The sequence below is a fragment of the Protomyctophum parallelum genome (assembly GCF_964188405.1).
Source record: "Protomyctophum parallelum genome assembly, chromosome: 10".
In the NCBI taxonomy this organism is placed as follows: Eukaryota; Metazoa; Chordata; class Actinopteri; order Myctophiformes; family Myctophidae; genus Protomyctophum; species Protomyctophum parallelum.
The window spans coordinates 5981071-6007786 of record NC_139704.1 but is presented as its reverse complement, the minus strand read 5'-3'; the positions used below and the strand labels follow the sequence as shown (position 1 = coordinate 6007786).

General features: G+C 44.6%; 6 protein-coding genes across 6 annotated transcripts; 4 read left to right on the top strand and 2 right to left on the bottom strand.

Annotated features, from left to right (window-relative positions):
• Positions 1–5432: 5432 nt before the first annotated feature.
• On the top strand, positions 5433–6602 carry LOC310865614 (26S proteasome regulatory subunit 10B-like; the record flags this gene model as incomplete). Its single annotated transcript, XM_083774786.1, has 1 exon — positions 5433–6602. The coding sequence occupies one exon, from the start codon at positions 5433–5435 to the stop codon at positions 6600–6602; it is 1170 nt and encodes a 389-aa protein (XP_083630912.1).
• Positions 6603–12566: 5964 nt separating this feature from the next.
• On the top strand, positions 12567–13790 carry LOC310865270 (glyceraldehyde-3-phosphate dehydrogenase 2-like; the record flags this gene model as incomplete). The annotated part of the gene is made up of 1 exon (XM_083774295.1): positions 12567–13790. The coding sequence occupies one exon, from the start codon at positions 12567–12569 to the stop codon at positions 13788–13790; it is 1224 nt and encodes a 407-aa protein (XP_083630421.1).
• A 1710-nt stretch (positions 13791–15500) lies between these two features.
• LOC310865269 (glyceraldehyde-3-phosphate dehydrogenase 2-like) lies at positions 15501–16562 on the top strand (the record flags this gene model as incomplete). The annotated part of the gene is made up of 1 exon (XM_083774294.1): positions 15501–16562. One exon carries the CDS (start codon positions 15501–15503, stop codon positions 16560–16562), a length of 1062 nt encoding a protein of 353 aa, XP_083630420.1.
• Positions 16563–21913: 5351 nt separating this feature from the next.
• Positions 21914–22952, bottom strand: LOC310866284 (serpin B6-like). Its single transcript, XM_083775858.1, has one exon. The coding sequence runs from the start codon at positions 22887–22889 to the stop codon at positions 21942–21944; it is 948 nt and encodes a 315-aa protein (XP_083631984.1). The 5' UTR covers positions 22890–22952; the 3' UTR covers positions 21914–21941.
• A 1295-nt stretch (positions 22953–24247) lies between these two features.
• LOC310865538 (NADH dehydrogenase [ubiquinone] 1 alpha subcomplex subunit 13-like) lies at positions 24248–24682 on the bottom strand (the record flags this gene model as incomplete). The annotated part of the gene is made up of 1 exon (XM_083774691.1): positions 24248–24682. One exon carries the CDS (start codon positions 24680–24682, stop codon positions 24248–24250), a length of 435 nt encoding a protein of 144 aa, XP_083630817.1.
• Positions 24683–25083: 401 nt separating this feature from the next.
• Positions 25084–26079, top strand: vta1 (vesicle (multivesicular body) trafficking 1; the record flags this gene model as incomplete). The annotated part of the gene is made up of 1 exon (XM_083774260.1): positions 25084–26079. One exon carries the CDS (start codon positions 25084–25086, stop codon positions 26077–26079), a length of 996 nt encoding a protein of 331 aa, XP_083630386.1.
• Between the last annotated feature and the right edge of the window lie 637 nt (positions 26080–26716).

Here is a 26716-nt window from a genome sequence, read left to right as displayed (position 1 = left end):
GTTGAAAAAAAAACTAAAGTTGTCCTTTAAGTAAAAGTATCAATACTGCTTTATAGAAATACTATGTTACATGTAAAAGTCCAGAATTGAAAACGTACTTAAGCAAAAGTACAAAATAATTGGTTTTAAAAATGAACATAAAGTACCAAAAGTAGAAAGTAGTCATTTTGCAGAATGTCCCATTACAAGTTTTCAAATGTGAGCTTGTAGATGAGCTACTTTTTTTATACAGGACTGAAGTGGTTAATGCATGTTTTGTAATAAATATATATTTTTTTAAATCTGCAAAGTAACTAGTAACTAATGTTTTCAAATAAATGTAGTGGAGGTAAAATTATAATATTTGGATCCGAGATGTATCGTAGAAGTATAAGTAAAACCCAGGAAAAAAGTGCTAATACATCAAAATTGTAAGAGGGAGTGCCACAATTTTTGTATTGTTCCAGTTTGTCATGTGTCTATGAGGTGACAGTACTTCATTAGACACCCTGGAGTCGTTTTTATGTGCAATGGTGTATTAACTTTGTATTTAGGGTTTCTTCCTGGAGGATGAACCCTTGACAGTCAAACGAGCCAATGAAATAAACAGTAATATAGTGACATCACACCATCACACATTTATCATACAACTACAGCTGTGGGTGTGGCTTCAGTTCAGGTGGATCACCACCCATCAGGCAAACCAGGCATACTTAATGAACTGATGGGCGTGCCCACATAAAAACAACATTTTAACAAATATTGTACAAGTTATACCTCCTTATACAACAATAAGACCTGATGATCATGTTTTATGGTGGACAAAAAAATCACAGCACTCCATCTTTAAGGAATGTACTCAAACTTAAAAAAAAAAAAAAAAGTATGTAATTTATTCTAATTGTTGTTATTGCAATTTACGAGCTGCGTTCGCTTAACACTGTAATAACACACTCACCGGTCTGCTGGGTCCAAAGACCGGGGAGAGGCAGGGAGCCAAATCTGTACCTCTCCCCCACCGCCGTTCTGAGGAGGGTTCCAGACAAGGGCAGCAGGCATCATTTTCCTTTAAAAATAAACCAAAAAAAAGGATTAGACCCGAGGACAATTCTACAAATGCCTTCTAAATCCTGACAGTTTTCTGAAAATCCTCATGTTCTTTTCCTTTTTCGTGTTTCTATGTCGGTGGTTTTCAAACATTTTCAGGCCAAGGACCTCCAAAAATATATGAAATTGACGGCCGACCCCCATCTGAAAATATGCTGTTCCAGGGACATCCCCAGAAGCAAAGATTTGAGTTAAAAACATTTATAAGCAGTTTGTAGATGAGTAATAATCATGGACAGACTGTTTGTTGACAACCGTAAATGTTTACCTAAACATTTATAACTATGTGAATAGTTTACTACTTACTAATACCTTACTAATAACATATAAATGATGTTTAAACATAGTTATACATGTTTAGGTAAACATTTACGGATGTCAACAATGATTGTTCATGATTATTACTCATCTACAAACGATTATAAATGTTTATAAATGCTTTATAACAGGTCGTTATTGTAAAGTGTTACCAAAACATTTTCACAATTAAAAAAAAATAGCTATAGCTAACAACACTATGAGCTTGTAGATCTGCTATTTTTCAATAGTTAAAGTATAACATATTGCTTAACACCACAAAAAAAAAATCACACCTGTGTGAAGTGATGGGCACTCATCATTGTACATCATCATCAAGAATGGTGGTCCCTAGTGGTCCCTATGTAATTAATGTTTAATTTACATCATATTTGGCGGAAATTTGGAGAAAAAAAACACTCGTGTGAAGTGAGGGGTGTCATCATGACGTAACGTATGTCGATTTGAAAAGACATAAATTCAACATTCATTGTCAATTGGAGCCGAATATAGGAGGGGCTAACGCCCCTTGAAAATAAACCAAGCATTTGAAGTTATTTCAGACAGAAATTGAGCATATCTTCACCGTCCAGAAAAACATGACATTACTCCTTTAAAGCAGGGGTATACCATTCTGGCATGATAGTTACACACGTTTGGACGGTTGTAATATAGGAAAAACATAATAAAATAATATATATTTTACTTGGAGTATTTCAATTTCCAGTACTTTTACCACTACATCTCAGAGGCAAATATTGTACTTTTACTCCACTACGTTAATTTGAAAAATGTCATTACTATATGTTAGTTTGTACATTTAGATCAGTGGTTTAACTCTTTTCATATCAAGGCCCATTATTTATTGGGCATTTGAGCCACGGAAACCAACATTTGATGACATTTAGCCTCTCAGACCCATTTGAGCCACGGACCACCATTTGAAGACATTTAGCCTCTCAGACCCATTTGAGCCACCATTTGATGACGTTTAGCCTCTCAGACCCATTTGAGCCACCATTTGATGACGTTTAGCCTCTCAGACCCATTTGAGCCACCATTTGATGACGTTTAGCCTCTCAGACCCATTTGAGCCACCATTTGATGACGTTTAGCCTCTCAGACCCATTTGAGCCACCATTTGATGACGTTTAGCCTCTCAGACCCATTTGAGCCACCATTTGATGACGTTTAGCCTCTCAGACCCATTTGAGCCACCATTTGATGACGTTTAGCCTCTCAGACCCATTTGAGCCACGGACCACCATTTGATGACATTTAGCCTCTCAGACCCATTTGAGCCACAGAACCAACATTTGATGACATTTAGCCTCTCAGACCCATTTGAGCCACGGACCACCATTTGATGACATTTAGCCTCTCAGACCCATTTGAGCCACAGAACCAACATTTGATGACATTTAGCCTCTCAGACCCATTTGAGCCACAGAACCAACATTTGATGACATTTAGCCTCTCAAGACCCAAAACTAAAGAATATGTTGGTGTCGTTGGATAAGATGTTTCTGTATTGATGTTGGTACCATTATAGGAGAGATAGCAGGCAGATGTTGATCAAAATAACAATTCTTCTACATTCTCTAATTGTGTAGACTTCTTGTAAATTAAGTAATGCAGATGTTTAACAATAATTTAACTCTCGAGCGTAAAATGAAACCAAATATTTGGTTTCATTTTACACTCTCAAGAGTTAAAGATCTATAGAGCGTCGCAGTCGCGCTCCTTTGAGAGACCCGGAAAAGAATTCCGTGTTCATTTCATTTCAAAAAGTATTTATTTAAAGACGTTTACGCCGCAGACAAAGCCAACTGGAGTTGTGACAAATCATGACAATAAACACAATGTTTTGGGATGATCAAATAATTAGAAAGAAATGACAAATGACAAATTATTTGATCGGCCCAAAACATTGCGTTTGTCATGATTTGTGACACTCAAGTTGGCTTTGTCCGCAGGGTAAACATCTTTAAATAAATACTTTTTGAAAAGTCTATGAGGAAAATGAACGGGGAATTATTTTCCGGGTCTCTCGTCGTCATGAAAGGGGGCGGTCAAAATAACCCGGTCAAAATGACTAACCAATCAGAAAGTAGACAGGAAAATCTTTGAATGCAGATTGTGGCCCCTATAGGTGTGTCACATAGACTAAACTTTGTTTCCGTGGAAAACCTTGTATGTCTTAAAAGTTATTATATAGTAAGATGTCGTCTTTGGCTATAGTAAACTACAGTGGCTACAGTATTGTAAATCATTTTACAATACTGTGTGTGTGTGTGTGTGTGTGTGTGTGTGTGTGTGTGTGTGTGTGTGTGTGTGTGTGTGTGTTACTCACAGTGTAGCGAACCCAAGCCAGAGACACCGTAAGAACTATAGGACAGAAAAACAAGATAAAATGAGCTCTTACAACATACAAACATTACAAACCAGGTCATAAAACAATAACATACATAATGAGCCTTTAAAACACACACAAACATAATCATGAATAAACACAATGTTTACATGAAAGCAACACCTCGCTGTTAATATAAACATATCCAAAGTAAATGCACAGAATCATAAAACACAAACACATTACCTTGTTCCCGTTCTAGCTGGGTGCTAAGATAAAACTGCTGCTGCTACTGCTTAGCCTCAAACATTTCCTTCTGATTCTGAGCAGCCAGGTGAGTGCAATAACTAATCAAGGAAACCCCCAGTGGAAAGTTACCAGGCTCTCAGCCACACACTGAATATGGAGAAAAAAAACCTTCATAAACCCGTCATAATAGTATGTATGACACATGTTGCATGCAAATAATTACAAAGACAAAATACAGTGCCTTGGGTCATTTACACACAGCCTGCCTCAGTGATGTTGTGGTTGTCCTTGTCCAGGGTGAAGATGGGATGCATGTAGTCAACAGTCCTCCAGGTGGCAGCAGAGCTCAGGTCTTGACTCAGGGATGCAGAGTTGTAGGAATGGATGTGGCACTCACTGAGTTAGCCTGGTTAATAACCCAGACTCAAATCATCCGCCGGCAGGCAATTTTATTTTGCCAACGGCTGATTCGGTCTGGCTTATTAGCCAGGCTATAGCACTGAGTCGTCTGAGTGGCCCTTTTTTAAGTGCTCTCGGGAGGTTCCCTCGTCAGGAAGTGCCCCTCCAGCTGAATCAAGTTCCCTTGATTAGGGTGCTGGGTATAAAAAACACTCGCCCTCCTTGTGCAGAAACAGGAAACAGACAGCATTCGTTGCCATGGTTACCATCATGCAATTGTGTTACCTGTTATTTTGTTTGTACAGTTATATGTGCAGCCTTTTCATGTAAAATAAATGAACCACCATCAGGTAAGACGGGCCACTGTTTTTGAGCATAATTAGCTCCTTGCTCTTTAAAGTTGAACAGCCAATGGATGCACATGATTCTTGGCACAGTTAGGCTACTTGACATATAATAAAAACGGCTTTGATTGGCCTATGGTTATTATGGTGGGAGTTATGGTTGGGAGATGGAGATGCAATGCATCGACATCTGCATCACATCTGATCAGTCATGATGACTGCTCAGGGTAAATGCCAGGTGAAAACAAGCAATTGTCAATGATGAGGTTGATAAATCAATAAAAAGAAATGCCCATATATTAAAACAAAATGTATACATGTTATGATGGCCTTCATCACATATTTTGTCGCATTCTTTGTTAGTGGCTCAATTTACATTAAAGGTGTTCATCTAAAATGGGCCACTCATCATCTAAAATGGGCCACTCAAGCTGCAAAGCAAAACAGAGTCATATAATGTCATTGGGCCTACATTTAATTAATAAACCAATGAATAACATGTAACACAGTGTAGCATTACATTTAATTAATAAAACACAGGTGCAACATGCATGCAGATTACTACCTGCCTGATCCGTGTACCTTTAGTTCAAACGATTTAGCAAAATAAAGTCTGAAGGGGGTCCATATTTGGCCAGAGGCTGTGTTACATCATATTCAAGACAGAGGCCTATATTAATAGAAAGGAGATTCAGTGCGGCATCATGGAGGACAACAGGGAGAAGGCATTGTTGGATTACAGAAAGAAATTACTTGAACACATTGAGGTCGATGGTCAATTAAAAGAACTGTGGGAGCAACTTAGAGAGCAAACTAAGCAGTACGAGAAGTCAGAAAATGACCTCAAAGCTCTGCAAAGTGTTGCACAGATTATAGGAGAGGTGCTCAAACAGCTGACTGAGGAGAAGATCATTGTCAAGGCCACCAATGGGCCTCGATACGTGGTCGGATGTCGCAGACAACTGGATAAGTCCCAGCTCAAGCCAGGCACCAGAGTGGCACTAGACATGACCACCCTGACTATAATGAGGTACCTGCCAAGAGAGGTGGACCCCCTGGTCTACAACATGTCTCACGAGGACCCCGGCAGCGTCTCGTACTCCGAGATCGGAGGCTTGTCCGAGCAGATCCGCGAGCTGAGAGAGGTGATCGAACTGCCTCTGACCAACCCCGAGCTGTTCCTCCGAGTGGGAATCGTTCCTCCGAAGGGCTGTCTGCTCTACGGACCGCCGGGCACCGGGAAGACTCTGCTGGCCAGAGCCGTGGCCAGTCAGCTGGACTGCAACTTCCTCAAGGTGGTGTCCAGTTCCATCGTGGACAAGTACATCGGCGAGAGTGCGCGGCTGATCAGGGAGATGTTCCACTACGCCAGAGACCACCAGCCCTGCATCATCTTCATGGACGAGATCGACGCCATCGGCGGCCGCCGCTTCTCGGAGGGAACCTCGGCGGACAGGGAGATCCAGAGGACCCTGATGGAGCTGTTGAACCAGATGGACGGCTTTGACACCCTGCACCGGGTCAAGATGATAATGGCCACCAACAGGCCCGACACCCTGGACCCCGCCCTGCTGCGTCCCGGCAGGCTGGACCGTAAGATCCACATTGAGCTGCCCAACGAGCAGGCTCGCCTGGACATCCTCAAGATCCACTCCGGTCCGATCACCAAACACGGAGAGATGGACTACGAAGCCATCGTGAAGCTGTCGGACGGATTCAACGGGGCCGACCTGAGGAACGTGTGCACGGAGGCGGGCCTGTTCGCCATCCGCACGGACCGCGAGTACGTGACCCAGGAGGACTTCATGAAAGCCGTGCGCAAGGTGGCAGACTCCAAGAAACTGGAGTCAAAGTTGGACTACAAGCCGTTATAAATGGTTCTCTGCTATTTTGTTTGTTTTTAAACCCATTAAGACTGGGAAAGCGTCTGTGTCATTTTTAGATTGTATTTACTTCAACCATTATTTTTTTACTTTGGCTATTCAAAAATAGCAGATATACAAGCTCACAGCCACTTTGTGCCACGTTATGAGCTTGTAGCTATATGCTTTTTTAGAAACGCTATGAAGCTAGCCCCTCCTACATCTGGAATTTGTGTGCAACATGTGGTAGCCAAGTCTATGGACTTTTTAATGTTCTTCTTAGTCTATGGATATGTCATGCTTCATCCCTCACTTCACACAAGTGTGATGCCTTTGCAAACCATACAGTTTTATTACAGTATCTCACGCCAACACATGATATAATATGATACATTACATATTATATATTAGTACAATATGGTACAGGTACTACAGTATCGACATCTGTGGCCAAATCTTTTATTCTCTTGAGAGCCCCGTTGTGTTGCTATTCTTAAATTCTTCATTATAACTCAAAACTGTACACTATAGTACCTTCGTTTTAGTCTTTGGTTTTATTTGTGGTATCGATCTCGTGAGTTATTTTATTTAATTGTGTTCTACTGTATTCTATTATACTTTATCTGTTATATGTATTTTAACATTGAAAACTTTTGTCCTGATTAATAAACTGATCTTTTATATTTTAAATAGTTGACATTTAAAGTTTATTTTATTTAATGTCCAGGTCATTTACCGCCTCAAGAAAATAAATCATGAATCGAGTCTGATCTACCTCAAATTTGAATGAAACGTTGAGGGGCTACTAAAGTATGGCACAACAAATTCTGCAGAAACATTCAGAAATATGATTTTATCACTAAATTGTCTTATGTGACAATGATCATAAAATAGTGTATAAATACGTGGGCTGCCTTCCCCCTACAATGAAAGCCATATATTTTAGCTGTTTTATCTGCACTTCACTGGTACCAGTCTCCTTTACGATTGATTTTAAGATTTAATTGCCATTACAATAGTCATGGCAATTCACCAGTGGCCATAAGCAAAATAATGTATTGATTCATTTTATAAAGTATCAGTGAATAATAATGCACTTAATATCATAATATACAAGATAATTAAATTTGACTTAATTCTCAGTGTCACCGATAATGTCATATTTTGTCAAGGTGTGCCATCACCATAATGCTTCCATACTGCTGGCTGGGTTATACAATGTGGCCCCGGGTGTGACTATTCTCACAGCAGATCCTTGTAGAATATGTAGGGACTTACACAAAGGGCCCTATCTTGAGCCACCCATTACCCCGGGCCCACATTATTTGCTATTTTTTACAATAAAAAAAAAAACCTTTTACGATAGTTCAAAGTTATAGCCAATCTACATCGACACATTTTGAGCTTGTAGATCGGCTATTTGAACTATTTTAACCCATTCTATACGGGAACCCATTTTGGTGTTGGCATTACGTTATGCTTTAGCTATTTAAAAATAGCAGATCTACAAGCTCATATCGCGCCACCGAGTGGCGGGATACGAGCTTGTAGGTCTGCTATTTTTTGAAAAATCGAAGAACGACTGACATTTTTAGAATCTGATCTCAGGTCGGAATGGGTTAATCAGACCAGTGTGTGTCCAGTGGAAACCTCGTATGAATCTGATCTCCGGTCAGAATGGGATAAAAGGTTTTTCAAAATAGTAAAACATGGCAAATGTGCCACCCCTTGGTAAGGAGTGGCACAAGACATAGCTCATAGGGCTCCATTTTCGTTCGAGCATTCTAAATACACAATTTGGGAATTTAGCAGTGGGGAAGGAGTGTTCCCCCACTAAAGTTGGTCTTTTGGTTACCTGTCTATATCCCTAAAACACCCGTTACATTATACATATAGGTGTGGTTTGGGCATTACAATAATTAAACCAATGGCACGTGGCACATGCTATATCCGTTGCCCGTTATGCCCAGTTCTATATTGCTTCATAGCCTTACGGTCTGTAGCCCATGGAAGAGTGATGCATGCGTTGCTGCCTTGAAGTCTCACTTGTGCTGCAGCCGCAGCACACGAGACCATTGTGTCCAACACAATGGACACAAGGAAGTGGCAGGCACTCACCTCTGCTGATTATAGGACAATTACAAAGATGCGCAGCCTGCACTCTGCGGACATCTCCATGCAGGTGCGCAGTGTACGTGCGCTGCTATACCAAACAAATTTGGCATGCGGCTTACGGGTGCATGCTTTTAAACTCCACTATCGCCTTCCCAAATGTGTGTGACCGCATTGACCAAAATAGCAATTTAGGGGAAAGCGTGCCAACGCGCCCATGACCACACCTCTAGGCGCAAATACCGGTGTCGGCAAAATAGATAGCTGGTGACACTGGACCAAATTACCATTAAGGGACAGAGCAAGCTCCTATACTAGTATACTCGTAAGTTTCGGGCAGCGGCTGACTTGTGGGCGGGGTCGTGGGTGACGTGGGCAACAAAAATGGAGCCCTATTATAGTCTACAATAGACACACACACACATACACTCAACCACACACTACACTAACACGCACGCACACACACACACAGACACACACACAGCCACACACAGTCACACACACTTACTTGCTTACTTGCTTATGGCAGTCCATCGATGTCGATGATGACGTCGCTCCAAATATAGTTTATGAGATGATTACTGTTGTGCCTGTCGTCTGTGCATAGCCTGGTGGCTGCTCAGACCGATGCGTGATCCGCAGACTTTGTCACAGGAGGGGCAGGGGAAGGCAGCAGCGGTGGTCGGTGGACCTTTGGCACGTTGGTGCCGCTGTGCACGCCGCTGTGCTCTCCTCTCTGTGAGCTTCTCCTGAAGATGAGTGAATCCCTGGTGACAGGTAGAGCTTCAGGTGTGGCGATCAACAGCCAGGGACTCTAGTGCTGGTGGTCTGATGTCACACTTCTTCAGGAGGGTTTTGATGTGGTCCTTGTAATTCTTTTTTGGACCCTTTGACCGGCTTGAAGCTGGCCATACAGGATCTGTCGGGGGAGGCGATGTGGGCTGGCATACGGGTCACATGCCCAACCCATCTGAGGTGTTTCTGGCCAAGGAGTGCTGTAATGCTGGGTGTGTTGGTCCGGTCGTAGATTTGAATGTACGGCACCCTGTCGGCCCAGGTCAGACCCAGGATCCTTTGGAGGCAGAATATATGGAAAGCCTCTAGACAGTTTATGTGCCTCTGGTAGGGTGTCCAGGTTTCCGAGCTGTAGAGCAGTGTGGAGAGGCAGACTGCCTTGTACACAGCTGCCTTAGTGGAGATGGTGAGGTTCCTGTTCTGGAAAACCCTGGGCCTTAGCCCACCAAAGGCAGCAGAGGCCAGGCTGATGCGTGCCTGGACGTCGTCGTCTATGGTGCAGGACGGTGACAGAGTGCTATACCGAGGTAGGTGAAGTGAGGGACGATGGCTAATGAGTGCCCGTCGAGGGTGAAGATAGGCGTGTTTGGCTGGGGGGGTGAAATGCTGCACGAGTATTTGTGGGTTTTTTCACACACACACACACACACACTCTCACGCACATCACACGCACGTCACACGCACCTTCTGTATATGCTCTAACATGGTGTTGCATATTGGGTGTGTCTGTAGGAGCAATACCTTGATAAATGAGGAGGCCCAGGCATTGTCCCTAATTATTAGTGTTTCTGCAGCACAGAGGCTTACCGAATGTGACTGCTGCATGGTCAACATAGCAGAAGTCCCCACAGCAGCTGAAACCCCACAGCAAGTGTGGTGCGTGCGTGCGTGCGTGCGTGCGTGTGTGTGTGTGTGTGTGCGTGCATGCGTGTGTGTGTGTGTGTGTGTGTGTGTGTGCGTGCGTGCGTGCGTGTGTGTGCGTGCGTGCGTGCGTGCGTGCGTGCGTGCGTGTGTGTGCGTGCGTGCGTGCATGCGTGCATCAATAGCACCTACTCATCTGTAAATTGAGTATACAATGGTTTCTTTAAGTGATTGTAAATAATGGCAATCTATAGAAATGGTCTCCATAGCAATATCAGCCTCTCTCTATATGTATAGGCATATATAGGCTACCATGTTAAGTTTGTAGGCTACACTTATGCATCATACAATATCTATGTAATATGTACCTGTACCATGTGGGGCATGCAATAATCCACAACAGTTTACCATAATGAACAGTTTTTGGGGAGTGCTTGTTTGTGTACAGGATATATACAAGAGTGGGAAAAGAACACAAACTTGGGGTGAGCTGGTGGATTATGTTCACCAGACATCTTCCCGTTCACCCTTACCCTCTGGGTTCTATTTGTGAGGAGTCCAGAACCCAACCTGAGTCTAAAGGGCATATACTGTCTCCGACCACCAAACCTTTCGTCGGAAAGATCAGACTTAGTTTTTTTCTCCGAAGTAGAGTTCGGCGAGTCACAACATCTGGGAGCGCAGCTTTCAGAACAAAAAATTCGGAGGAATGCGTTTCAGAAGTTGCGAGTGACGTCATGTTGTAGTTGTATCGGTTGTATAAGTTTGATGGTCGGAGACAGTATGGACTGCCCTTAAAGGGACACTTCACCCTTTTTGCAAAAAAAATATATGTTAATGACGTTTAGAAGCTTTAGAACACTTTCCTGGGGGTCTTTATGTGTGTAATATGTGGTTTTAGATATTTTAGATTGTAGCAGTGAGCCCAGTGGCTCTGATGTCATGGACACTGGGCTCACTTCCTTCCTGGACTACATGTTGTCTCAGTAAGACAGCCCTCCCCCTATCCACAAGGAGGAGCAGTGCACCAAAGAATTGTGGGAATTGTAGTCCAGGAAGGTAGTGAGCCCAGTGTCCATGACATCAGAGACACTGTGCTCGCTGCTACAATCTAAAATATCTAAAACCACATATTACACACATAAAGACCCCCAGGAAAGTGTTCTAAAGCTTCTAAACGTCATTAACATATATTTCTTTGCAAAAAGGGTGAAGTGTCCCTTTAAGCCAAAGTCAAACAATTATGACTGAATGATGTTAAAGGCTGATGAGAAATCGACAAAAAGCAGCCTAGCATGTTTCTTGCTGTCTTCCGGGTGTTTACACTATAGGTTCAATAAGGTGATGGTAGCATCAGACACCTCGGGCTCTCTTAGCCCTGTATGCAAATTACAAAGGGTCCAGGCAACGCTCCATTTTTGCCAAGAGCTCATCCTCTCAAATGACAAGCAACAATACGACATACAAACAGTACAAGAAAAATACATAATTATTCAGAATTAATGTTGACGACTTTAAAAAAGAGATGGGGAGCCAGGCATAATAAAGGAGTGAGGATACTATACTCACAAGATACATAGAAGAGCTCACCCTAGAAGTGAGCTGTTTGCTACCCTGTATGGGGGCAGGCAGAGTTATAAAAGAACCAGAGTGCTAGCCAAAAATCCCCTCCCATTCTCTTTATCACTTGTATGGAGTTGGTCGCCAGCGCATAATAGACTCCCTCTTTACACCGTCTTCCGTGTTTGGGAACGATGACGTTGCAGGACTCCCCAGTGTCGTTTTGCATCACAGAGTAATGTCTCACATAGTAGTGTCACCTTTGTGCGCAATCCATGTGAACAAGCTTGTGTGCAAGCGTGTGAGTCGAGCCCATTGGTAACTCATTCATGTAAGGGGTCCCAGCTGCACTTCTAGAGTTGGCCACCAGGATGGCCGAGCTGGGGGCTTTGGTCCTGGGGGTGCAAGTTGAGTAGCAATCTCAGTGTGACATAAAACTCCCTGGAAGTCCATATTTGGGCAACGGTTTGTGCTACAGCTGTGTTATGTCATGCCCAAGGCATACACCTGCATAACGTCAATCAACAGGATAAAAGGAATGTACCAGGAGTCGTGCAAAGACAATTTGCATCAAAACATCTGTAGAAGCATTATATCACACTATACGTCAGGGTTTTCAATCATCTGGGACCTCAGGACCCACCCACAATGTTGGGAATGCAGGAGACGGCCGGCGCCCCGGAACTCACCGTAGGAATCAATGGCTTTGGTCGTTTTGGTCGTCTGATTCTGAGAGCGTGCATCAAAAAGGGTATCAAAGTCGTGGCCATCAATCACCCCTTCATTGACATACAATACATGGTCTACATGTTCAAGTATGACTCCACCCACAGGCCGTTCCCTGGGAAGGTCTCCCACATCGGTAAGAACCTCACCATCAACGACAACATCATCACGGTGTACCAGTGTCGGAAGCCATCGGAGATCCCATGGGCCGACGCCGGAGCACGCTTTGTTGTCGAGGCCTCCGGAGACTACCTCAGCGTGGAGAGGGCCTCTGCTCACCTGACGGGCGGAGCTAAGCGTGTGATCGTCACCTCCCCCTCCCCCGACGCACAAATGTTTGTTATGGGAGTTAACGAGCACATATACGACCCCACTATTCACATGGTCGTCAGCACCTCCTCCTGCACCACCAACTGCCTGGCTCCCGTGGCTAAGGTCATCAATGACAACTTTGGCATTGAAGAGGCCCTGATGACCACCATACATGCGTACACAGGCACCCAGAAGGCAGTGGATGGTGCCAGTGGCAAGTCGTGGCGTGACGGACGAGGTGCCCTTCAGAACATCATCCCTTCTACTACTGGAGCCGCCAAGGCCATATGGAAAGTCATCCCTGAACTCAAAGATAAGTTGACAGGCATGGCGTTCCGGGTTCCCATCGCTGATGTGTCCGTTGTGGACCTGACGTGCCGTCTGTCTCGTCCCGCCCCCTACGACGAGATCAAGAAGGCAATGAAGGCCGCTTCACAAGGTCCTATGCATGGTATACTGGGATACACCGATGACTTGGTGGTGTCCTCTGACTTCCTCAGTAACACCCACTCCGCCGTCTTTGACGCTTCAGCCGGCCTGGCCCTCAACGACAGTTTCGTGAAAATCGTTGCCTGGTACGACAATGAGTATGGCTACACTCACCGCGTTGCTGACCTGGTCATATTCATGCACAGAAAGGAGTTTCCTCCGTCCGCTAAATCTAAAAAAACAAAAACAAAACCAGCCGACCAAACAAAGCCAGACACGCCAGCTGACGAAGAGGCAAAACCAGCAGACCAAACAATACCAGCAGATGAGACAAAACCAGCCGAAGAAACAACGCCAGTGGACGAATCAAAACCAGCCGACGAAACAACACCAGCCGAGGCCTAATAACAGCGTTACTCCCATGTGCATCTCTGACATCATGTTGCTTCTGGTGTTTCTGTCACCTGTTGACATGACTCTCACGTGCATGAAGGTACAGCAGGTGTTCTGCCATCAGCTGGCAGCGACTGTAAAGGCGGCACAATCTGGAAATCAGGGAAAATGCTATCCATCCGTTGATCGTCCAACGATGCACGCCAGCCCAGTAGAAGGAATGGTCCCTTCCGAAATCTACAATGATAGTGAGCATTTGGATGCCGCGCTGAAATGCTTCACACTATCACATACCTCACCACTGACCTTCCCAGCTCTCGCCGCCGCCGGCTGCTGCCGTTTCCACCACTGAGATGCAGACGTGAATGGTTGTTTCCTCAACGTGACCCAAACACTTCCGGTGCATATAGGTCAGCGGACGGACACCAGCACAACTCCCAACGGTACAGGTGGATTTGCTGACTGCAGAAGCACTGCATTCAAGTGAATGAGGGTTTGGGCCGGACTTTACACTTGGTTTTATTACCGCAGTAAACATTTTCATGAATTATTTATGTGTTCAATTGCTAGTTTAAAGTATTTTTTCAATCATCATGATATGCGTTTAGTAAATTATGGTTACATTATTTTTAAATGAATGATAAAGTAGGGTATGCTTCTGGGGCTTCTGGTTCTACCTAATGAAGACCCGTTTCCCTTTGTCCATATTTGTTAGCCTATGGTTTAAATGTTGTAATTAGGGATGTTTTCCATCACGTTTTTTTGCTCCCCATCCGATTCCGATCATTAGATTCTGAGTATCTGCCGATACCGATTTTTCCTGATCCGATATGTATGTTTTTGCCCGTCATACAGGTTTAACGTTTGTTTTTAGTTCAATGTTTGTTTTAAAAACGCCATTGACAATGAAGGGAAAATGTATGTCATAATGTGCCTCATTACGTCATATTGTCTCTTTATTGTTAATGGCGTTTAATGTTTGTGTTGGCACAGTTTGTTTTACATCATCACCATTACATCACCTAACCAACATGAGTTAGACTTTAATATATTAGCGCCCCTCACTTCACACGGGTGTGATTTTTTTAAAGAAGATACAATTTTCCCGACACTGAAGTATATTTTTATAGAGCACTTATATTTATATATGCTACAATATACAAAATCACAGACAATCTGCAGTCTAATATCTATAATATTATGGATATGATATTGATACAACGGATGTCCCGATCACATTTTTTTGCTCCCGGTCCAATTTAGAAAATAATGATGCGATTGGCCCCGATTTCCGATCACGTGATCTGATCATCAACCCCAGTGGTAATTGTGCTGTGTATGATTTTTAAGTAGCATTGGGACAGGTACAGGTATATCTTTTAGGGCTGCTTGCAGGACTGTGGGGTTATCCCCTCTGGTGAGCACGCATACATTATTTGTTGTATTAGTAGTATTTGCGGTGTAACATGCCGTTTTCTCTTTGTTGCTGTGGCATAATTTCTGTGGCAATCCATATTTGGTCAACGGTTTGTGCTACATCTGTGTTACGCCATGGCCAAGGCATATTCCTAGATAACGATAACCAGCAGGATAAAAAGGGACGTACTGCGGGTGTCTGACACAGATTACTTGCCCTGAGGTGTATTTAGAAAAGTTTAATCGCTTTTTAACAGAAATTCTCAGCCTTATATAATAGATCAAGGCCCATCCACCAAGTTGAGAATGGGAAGTGAACTCCTTGTTGGAATCAATGGCTATGGTCGTATTGGTCGTCTAGTTTTGAGGGCTTGCATCAAAAAAGGTATCAAAGTTGTGGCAATCAATCACCCCTTCATTGACATACAGCACATGGTCTACATGTTGAAGTATGACTCAATCCATGGACGTTTCAAGGGCAAGGTCGCCTTCAAGGGTAATAAGCTCTTCATCAACGACCACACCATCCTTGTATATCAGTGTAAGAAGCCATCAGAAATCCCTTGGACTGAGGCCGGAGCTCGGTTCATTGTCGAGGCCTCTGGAGACCTCCTCACTCTGGAGAAGGCCTCTATTCACCTCGCGAGCGGAGCTAAGCGCGTTATAATCACTGCCCCCTCCACCGACGCCCCCATGTTTGTTATGGGAGTGAACCAAGACAAATACAACCCCTCCAGTAACAGAATCGTCAGCACTTCCTCCTGCACCACCAACTGCCTGGCTCCCCTGGCTAAGGTTATCCATGACAAATTTGTCATTGAAGAGGCCCTGATGACCACCATACATGCATATACAGGCACCCAGAAGACAGTGGATGGAGTCAGTAACAAGGCGTGGCGTGACGGACGAAGTGCCCTTCAGAACATCATCCCTTCTACCACTGGAGCCGCCAAGGCCATAGGGAAAGTCATCCCTGAACTCAACGATAAGTTGACAGGCATATCGCTACGGGTTCCCGTGGCTGATGTATCCGTTGTGGACCTGACGTGCCGCCTGAAACTAGAAGCCACCGAAGAAATGATCAAGGAGGCAGTGAAGGAGGCTGCAGAAGGACCTATGCATGGTATACTGGGATACACCGAGGACCTTGTGGTGTCATCTGACTTCCTCGGTAACACCCTGTCCTGCATCTTTGACGCTAAAGCCCTCCTGCCCCTCAATAAGAAGTTTGTGAAACTCATTTGCTGGTACGACAATGAGTTTGGCTACACCCAACGTGTGGTGGACCTGATGATCTTCATGTACAACAAGGAGCATGTCATGAAAGAAAAATCTAAAAAAACAAAACCAACCGAGGCCACAGTGTGACTCCCATGCAGGTTTCTGTCTTCTGCGCGCTTTGCATTATTCAAGTTGTGATGTGATGTTTGATGATTGTAGGCAAAACTAGCTCTTTTACTAACAATAAAGATTCATGCAACAAGCTTTTATACTTCATTTGTTTTATCTTTCCTTTTTTCCCCCAAATAGAGTAACCGATCCGATTTCATTTGCTGTGCCAATTAACCGTCGCCACACATTTTTGTCCCTACTGTCTCACCTGCCACTGAGGGGTCCCCACTGTTGTGATATGATCTGAGTGCCTACGCTGTGTACTTGTACTTGTACGTGAGAGCACAGTCTACTAATGTATTGTGTACTGAATGAACTGTAGCATACTAGCTACTGACACCATCTCATCTCAGACAGCAAGGTCAGCTTGCTGCAGTAAGTTTGTTATGTCTCAAGTGTTGTGAGGTACATCATTAGGATCCAGCTATATATGTCCTGTGTGTATAATAAAATCTTGTGAACGTCTTAGCGTGATACTGTTTCGTGTCATGTTATTGTTCTCCCGGGCCCGTCCGTCTGTCCGCCGCCGGACCAAGGAATACTTCAACCGGGTTGTCACACACACACACACACACACACACACACACTACCGGTCTGTCAGAACCAGACGAGGGTCCAGTAAAATACAACACCCACCAGGAGGACACCTGTCTCACCTGCCACTGAGGAGTCCCCACCAGGAGGACACCTGTCTCACCTGCCACTGAGGAGTCCCCACCAGGAGGACACCTGTCTCACCTGCCACTGAGGAGTCCCCACCAGGAGGACACCTGTCTCACCTGCCACTGAGGAGTCCCCACCAGGAGGACACCTGTCTCACCTGCCACTGAGGAGTCCCCACCAGGAGGACACCTGTCTCACCTGCCACTGAGCCGTCCTACTCGTTCATTCAACAACCCCACACCCGCTGATAGGCACCAATCTACAAACTGGTTGTAGATAGATCTCTGGTGTAAAGAGAAATAGGAGGGATTGTGGAGACTGCATGGAGGAAGGCCTATAGGCTGAAATTAATTCAGCTTTCGGAAGTGCTGATTCGCAGTTCCAGAGTCCTTCCACAAAGATATCCTGATCTAGATGGGTCAATTAGGGAGGGGACTCTTTTGGGGACACAATTATTTTGTGGGTTCTATTTCGTGGGTTCCGAGGTCTTGAGCCCTGTGGGCAGGTCAAAATGTGATTGGGACGGTCTGAAACTCATATCTTTCAGCACTGTAATAACATTGTGAGTATTTTTTTGTCTAAACTTAAGTTTTTTAGAAAGGTAATGGTTTGAAAATATAGTCTCTGATTAAGCAAAGACACCACAAGCAGCTCCCATTTGCAAAGCTCCCAGTGAAAGCGGTACACTTTCGCCAAATGAATGTTGAGCGCAAATATGGACACGCTTTAGGAAATTAAACAGATGCCTGTACTATGTACAGAATCTACAGATCATTGATTTTTCTTGATATTATAATGTTTATAGACTGAGAACAGGTACTTTGTTAACTATGATCCTATATTTCTATTTCTATGCATTTCCCTTGTTTACTGTAAATTGCTCTGGATTAAGCGTCAGCTAAATTGTAAATTGTAAGAACTAGATTTGACCATCAGCTCCTTAAGGCATTGATGATCTGGAAGAATCTTTCAAGAAACCCTTGAATGACCAAACTGGCCATAATTATTATTTTGTGCAACATTCTCCACCATCGCAAACATTATCCAATAATGTATGATTCACAATTCTTTTTTTAATAATTATGTACAGTAACTAGTGATATCCAACAGGTGAAGCCAAATAATAAAATGTTTACTTTTTTATTTTTTATGTTTTTACAATTTTTATTTATGAATTTATTTATTTATTTCGTATAAGCATGAAATGATCAGTGTCCAACAGGCATAATCTAATGCTGTTGCATGAAGCCAACCAATTTAACCAATACTCAAGATAAAAACCTTGAGTATCTTGGGTGTCCTGAGGTTGATGTATAGTTTCTTGATTGATTGGTCGATGAAGGCTACTTTGTTTGAGGTATAGGCTTAATTTGGGTGGAGGGGGTAAATACGTACCTTGTAATGTATGTTTTATATTCAGATTTGAGTGTATATGCACACTGTCTTACACAAACATTACCTTCCCATTGACAGTGAATGGACAATTTTATGACATAGTGTCTGATGATGTCATAGTCTACATGATGATGATTGTACAATGATAAGAGCGCCCCTCACTTCACACGGGTGTTATTTGTTTTTCTTTCTTTGGCCTGAGGACCCACACAAGACATATTGTCTATTTGCTCAGACACTATGACATACAATTCTCCATTCATTATCAATGGGAATTTAATGTTTGTGTATAGGACAAAGTTTGTGAACATACACTAAAAGCTGGATATATCTGTGTAGCCTAGAACTGGAGGTCTAGAACTTGGGGTCATGTGATCAGTGACATCACAAAGATGTACTTTGCAAGCCACTGTCACTGATCACATGACACCAGGTTCTAGACCTCCAGTTAAGGTATATTAATGACATAGTTCAATGTTGAAAATGAGTGGTACTCCCCTTTAAACCCATTCTGAACGGGGACCCATTTTGGTGTCGGCATCATGTCATGCTTTAGCTATTGAAAAATAGCAGATCTACAAGCTCGTATCGCGCCACTCGGTGGCGCGATATGAGCTTGTAGGTCTGCTATTTTTGAAAAATCGAAGAACGACTGACATTTTTATAATCTGATCTCAGGTCAGAATGGGTTCATCAGACCAGTGTGTGTCCAGCGGAAACCTTCGTATGAATCTGATCTCAGGTCAGAATGGGTTAAGTGCGGTACTGTAAGTAAATGTCATTACCGGGGTCGTATTATAATCGGGGACTATAGACTATTTCACATACATTTTTCCACAAATTAGTCTTGAAAAATGGGGGTTCTTTCCACCACCGGAGAAGGCGTGGTTTTGTCCATTGTGGACGCTGTTGTTTTGTGTGTGACGTCATACCAGAGGATATATTTTTAGAGGCTTTCTGGGACATGTTACACTATAGACCGATTCACAGAGGGGTGCCCTGGGCGCGGCCATTACTGAGGTGTAATCCATGGAGCAGGTGCTCCGTAGGCCAGGTGTAGCTAATCAGTGCTGCTGCACTCAATGGTACACCTCAGTAATCGGTCTATAGCGAAGAACCCTTCACACAGTCTGCTGTCGCTGTCGATGTAAAGTGAAGAATGAGACGATATTCGGACGTAACTAAAAACGCATTTGGCGGTTACGGTAAGAGACTCTCAAACACATACTGTACATACAGTATGTAGCCTACTGTATATCCATACATAATAACGTTTCGAATCATATAGTAGCCTACATCAGGGGTAGGCAACCTTTGGCACTGGTGCCAACCTTGGCACAAAGGAGGGTGATCACTGGCACACTGGCATAAAGAAAACCAATTACCGGTAAATAAACAATTAAAAAAATGTAGTCAAATAAATGAATTCACTCATATTTGTATGTAAATTACATCCTGCACATTCTACATTCATTAAAACTCTAAACTCTGACTGGGGGAGGGAGATATAGGAGGGCTATGCTCTGAGTCTAATGATCATTATAACAATGTGAAAATATTTAACAAGGGAAAAGGTTATATTCGTGGACAATCAAAACATGTTGGAATTGTGGTGTGGTGTCATTAAAGTGACACGCTGACTATCCAGAAACTAAAAACATGGCACTTTGTTTCAAAAAGGTTGCAGACCCCTGGCCTACATAACCTGTCTGTGTCACTTTAGCATTATGCAACCCTGATAGTGGGTCATTTTAGAAGTGTGTGTTGTGTGTGTGTGTGTGTGTGTGTGTGTGTGTGTGTGTGCGTGCGTGCGTGCGTGCGTGCGTGCGTGCGTGCGTGCGTGCGTGCGTGCGTGCGTGCGTGCGTGCGTGCGTGCGTGCGTGCGTGCGTGCGTAGCAAGGGAAACATGAATGAAAAACTTGAATGAACTTGCATGACCCCTCTCACTGCCTCCATGTGCAGACTACAGTTTGGTACCAAACCTCTGAGACAGAGCAAATACATACAAATACATACAATAATAAAATAATTAATTCAAATTCAAATTATATTATATTCAATAAGTCAAAAACAGTTGTACGTATTTGCTCTCTCTCAGAGGTTTGGTGCCAAACTGCACATTTTTCCAAAACCATGTGATCACAGAGTAATATTCGTTCCCTTTTTCTCCCCAGTGCCTATATCTTAATTAATATTACCTTACATTTAGTGCAACATGTGTGTGTGTGTGTGTGTGCGATGTTTCGTTGTCAGTATTTTTATTGTAGTTTTATTTAATTATTTATCTAATACTTCAGAAATGTAAACGGCACGTGGTCAGACATTTAGGCTAAAAGGATAAACCCAGTCTGAGTATTCAATTCGTCAACGTAGCCTAAACATTTTTGATAACTATAAGAGCTTTGGTTAAAAATGTAAATTGAATTGATCGTATTTTCAGATTTATGTACAGATGATTGATGTACAATCTATCTGACAGTATCAGGACAAGACCTGTACGTGCCCGTCAGCCACCGGCCTACTTGAGAGCGATGCAACTTGGGAACCTAATAATACCCGTTGTCAACAGGTACTCTGACAATGGGGTAGTTCAGCGTGAATTCCCAAATTGCATTGTTCCCGACATACACCGTTCCCTGGCAGACCGCTGCCCGGTCTATAGTTACACCACACCCCCACATGGTGCAGCAAGCACCGTGCTGGTCAAGATAAGAGCGCCCCTCACTTCACAGTGTGATTTTTTTTTCTTTTGCAAACTTTTTTTTAACTAATGTTTTATCTAAAACACATTATTATGGAAAGACATTATTGTCCACAAGGTGAAAACATGAAATTTAACCCATTCTGACCTGAGATCAGATTCTAAAAATGTCTATTACATCCTGACAGTTTCATTATTAACCCATTCTGACCTGAGATCAGATTCTAAAAGTGTCTTTGACTTTTCAAAAATAGCAGACCTACAAGCTCGTATCGCGCCACTCGGTGGCGCGATATGAGCTTGTAGATCTGCTATTTTTCAATAGCTAAAGCATAACATGATGCCGACACCAAAATGGGTGACCGGTCAGAATGGGTTAAAAGACAGCAGAACACTTTCCAGTCCAGCTTATTCCAAAATAACCCCCTCCCATTTCTCTCGCAGACCCTAATAACCAATTACAAATTCAAATAGTGCAGTGTTAGTGGTATCTTTATGTTTATGGCAAATGCTTAAAATAAACAATAACGTATGGATTCGAGGCTGTATGTTTTTTAGTTATGTCCAGGTGCGCGGGAATTGAGCTGAGAACCAAATCAAGGAGGGGAGCAGTATCGGCCTGCGAAGAGGATGGCCATGGTGGGGTTGTGTCGGATGAAGAAGAGGAAGGGGTGGTCAGCAACAAATTTGAACTTGAAGAACCTGGAGCACATAAGCCAATATAAAGGAGTAGCGGCAGCAGCTGCCTCAGTGCCCTCCTCGTTCACCTCCACAACGGCCTTGTGCACCACCTTGGACAGCGCCAGGTTGGCCGGAGACATACCAGAGAAGTCACTCTTTGTGTCGTCAAAGGCCTCCACCATGCCCATCTTCGTCAGGACTTCTTCCATGTTATATGTACACTCCACCTTGAAACGAGGCAGGCCGAGCAGAACGAGATCCTCATTCTCCTTCATCGTGCCTGGATCGGTCCAGTCTTCAAACCTTTCATAGGTAAGCTCCTTCTCTAGCTTCTCCAGGCCTGTCGTGTCGTCCTCCACCTCGACGGGCAGAAAGATGAGCATGCTGAGGTCTCTCCCTGCGTAGGGCAGCTCGAGTATCCGACAGTTGACCTCAGGAATGAAGGCAAGGGGGAAATCGTTCGCCTGGTACATCATCTTCACCGGTTTGCTTTCAGTGTTGCTGAGTCTGAACTGCTCATCCTTGGTATCCTGCGCAGGGAATGACTCCTCCCAGTTGGCTTTGAAGTACATGGCATTGACCTGTACGAGTCTGGTAAAATTATCCACATCATCCTGAGCAAGTAAGTCCTTGATTTTATATTGAGTCTGTTTCTCCACCCAGCTGTTAATGTTCAGCCTGGCTCCTTCAGCATTACACATGAAGTCCACACGCTCCAGCTGTGCATCATAATGTTTTCTGGTGGCACTCAGGAACTCCTTAACAAACTGGCAGGACTGCTCTCCATACAGGCGGTTGACCAGGTTGAGGGAGTAGGACATGCCTGACTTGTTCAGGTCACTCATGAGCTTAGACAGGTTCATGTGGACGTCATCCTTAAAGTGCAGGACCTCTGCTATCTGTGTGGCTGTGTTGCCACGGGCCCCGAGCAGCACCATGGCCAGAGCAGAGGAGATGCTGATAGGAGAGTAGAACACATTACCGCTGTTGTCATCTTCTGTCAGCTGCTTGAACAGAGACAGGCAAAATGTGTTGCAAGCTACTGCCAAGTGGGGTGATGGCCCTGTGTCAAAGCTCATCTTGTTGGAATGTACAAAATTGTGCGGAATTTGGTTTACAGCTTTCAAAGTCTGCTCCAATATTTACTCTTCACCTGGTGTTAATGGTCTCAGTAGTGAGGTACGGTTTTAAGCTGATCTGCCTACATGCTTCATCACTACGATGTCACTATGATGTCAGCCATGCCCACATATGGAGATCTGTGTCAGTTGTGCCCAAACATACCAAAGCCCATATGGAATTATATGACGTCAGACTGGCCTCTAGGGTTGTTAAAAGTATCCACGCATAGATACCTTTTGAGGGTCACTAACCGTCTGTCTGTCTGTCTGTCTGTCTGTCTGTCTGTCTGTCTGTCTGTCTGTCTGTCTGTCTGTCTGTCTGTCTGTCTGTCTGTCTGTCTGTCTGTCTGTCTGTCTGTCTGTGTCTGTCTGTCTGTCTGTCTGTCTGTCTGTCTGTCTGTCTGTCTGTCTGTCTGTCTGTCTGTCTGTCTGCTGTCTGTCTGTTTATGCCCATAAATGGTGATGTTGTCTCATGATTGTCCTGGGGTGAAAGGGGTGATGAGACAGCTTCAATTCATCTCCAATGGAAGTCACACGGTTTTGAATTGACTCCCCCCTTCAATTGACATTGAAGTGAAAATGTACGTCATATGTAAACGAGCAAAACAGGCAACAGGCATTCTGATTGGCCAGTATGAGATGATACATGATGATGTATGATAAGAGCTGATAATTCCGCTAAATATGACGAAAATTAAACATCAAAACATTAAACGCCATTGACATTGAAGGGAAAACTTACGTCATGTAAACAAGCAAATCGGCTAACCAATCACATGTTGGTGGGAGCGCTTGGCCTTGACCTTATAGCGATGTCAAATGTTCGCTAACATAAATTGATGTGCGATGACAAGAGTGCCCCTCATTTCACACAGGTGTGATTTTTTAAATTAGTTTAGTACCACATCACTGCACTAGAGCACTGTCAGGTTCAGGGATCACCACGGCTCCAAATGGACTCTTATAGGTTCTGTAACACTCTGAGTGTACGAATGGAACTAAATGGTCCTGTATTATTATTCTTTCATTCATAACGTCTATAGAATCCATAAACGTTATGAATGAAAAAGAAGAAGTGTCTATACAGACTATAGACGCCTCTACACATACCAGCGGAACCCGAAGCGCTCGTGCAGAAGCTCCTGGCGGGGTCTGAGGTTGTACAGCTCCTGTGAGAGCGGGGGCACCCAGCGCTCCGTGTTGAACACGCTCTCCCCGACCTTCCAACCCGGGACGTCCTTCATGACGACGGCCTCCTCCTCGAGGTTCTCCCGCAGCATCCGCAGCGTGCGGCGGTCGTGTTCCGCCTGCAGCAGGGGCATCAGGGCTATCCTGGCCTCCAGGTCCTCCACCAGCAGCAGCCTCCTCTCCCGGTTCCAGCTGAAGAGCCTCCAGTAGCCGAACAGCATCAGCCCGATTCCCACGCCGAACATGCCGTAGCCGGAGAGCCCTCGCTTGGGCAGGTTCCTCTTGTAGTCGATAGGGGAGTACCCTCCCGGAGGAGGCATGTCCTGCCTCACCTTGGACACTGCCATTCTTTCCCCAGCCTCCTCCTTCAAAACACTGCACGTCTGAGGTCACTTGGTTTATATGGTGTCGAGAAGAGTGTCTCGCTAATTTATTTTGCGCCAGTGCACGTAAGTACATTTTCACTCTAATGTTTTGCATATTCACGTCTGACATCATGTTTGTGACGCGTGCATCTTGAGAGTTTGTGGAACTCCATATATGGATAATGGGCAGGTGTTTCAATCAATCAATCAGATTGGGAGAGTCCGGGGACCTCCAAATATGGGCAGATGTTTCAATCAATCAGCTTGGGAGAGTCCAGGATGTCAATATAAATGCACTCATGCAAACTTATAATGCTGCATTTATTCCCGGCTTCATAAATACATAATATAGATCTCATCTTCTAGGGTGTGACTAGCAAAGCATGGCCCTACCGCCCCAGCTCAAAGGCATTCAACACTATCTGCGAACCGCACAGGAGCATGAGAAAAGGGATCCAGTCGTGTCCTACTACTGTCGTCTGTATGCGATGCAAGCAGGTATGAAGCTGGACAGTAACTCACCAGAATGCCGAAAGATCCTGGCCAGACTCATGGACCAGCTCGAGTCCATGAAGAACGAGCTGGTCGACAATGACTCCGTCAGTCAGGAGGTGGTGGGGAACGCCCACATCGAGAACTACGCGTTGAAGTTGTTCCTCTATGCCGACAACGAAGACCGCTCGGGGAACTTCCACAAGAACATGGTCAAGTCCTTCTACACCGCCAGCCTGCTGATAGATGTCCTCACGGTGTTCGGGGAGCTGTCGGACGAGAACGTCCAACACAGGAAGTACGCGCGCTGGAAGTCCTCATACATCCACAACTGTCTGAAGAGCGGAGAGACGCCGCAGTCCGGGCCCATCGACATGGAGCAGGAGGACGAGGCGGATGAGTTGTATGGCGCAGAGGATGGAGGTTTTTCAGCACTGGGGCCCTCATTTGGAGGTGGCGTCATGTCAGAATCTGCTCCTCCGTATCCCCAGGGCAACCAGGGCCCGTTCCCTAGAAGTGGCCTCGGCGTGGGTTCGGGTTCCGGGGGCCCGGGGGCGGCGGTCGGGCCCAATCAGAGCAACTACAACAACATCCACCTCCTCCCGCCATCCGGGGCACACGTGCCAGCCAGCACTCCTGCCGAGCTGCATCCACCCACGACGGGAGTGTCCTTCCAGCCGCTGTTCCCCAAATCTGTGCCCCCTGTCGACTCTGTGCCGCTCAGCATCCACCCAGGGGGCCATGTTGTGCATCTCAGGCCAGAGGACTTCACTCTGGCCCAGAAGTACTGTAGGTACGCTGGCAGTGCTCTGCAGTATGAGGACGTCCCCACTGCCATTCAAAACCTACAGAAGGCCCTGCAGGTCCTTACCACAGGGAAAGAATGAACCCCTCTTCTCTCTACCACACATCCATCCATCCCTCCCTTCATAGGGTTATAGAGTTCTCTCAAACCGCCACCCCCAGCATGATCACTCTTATCAGTGATTCTCAGGTTGGTATACAGTAGGCCTATACTCCTACTGTACATCAGGCCACATACTTGATGGTGTGACTGCACCCTAATGCTGCGTGTCCACACTGGCACAATGCAAAGGATAAAAAGCTACACACAGCATATTTGTAGCTCTGTATCCGAAACCAGCTCAACTTTTTTGCGATTTTGTAGCGTCCGCAAACATTGGATGTAGGCTACTATATCTACATGTCGCTGGCTTTCATTGAGAAATAATGGTAGCCTAGTATCTCTGCACTGGCGTACGGGAGGCGACTCCCCGCGGGGGCCTACAGCAGGGGGGCCTCACTCGCCCCAAAAGCTATAGCCAAACTCTGCAATAGATCTTGGTTGGCCCACCCATTTTACATTTGAGATCAGCCTCGGGGGTGACATCATTGCTGTCAGGTGTTGCCATTATCTGAGTCCATGTGCTTCAATATTTACATCTGGATTTACGGCAGAGCAATGCCGAATGGACTATTTTCCAAATCGCTGAGAAGATGGTAAGTCTTCCCTGATGTTATAGG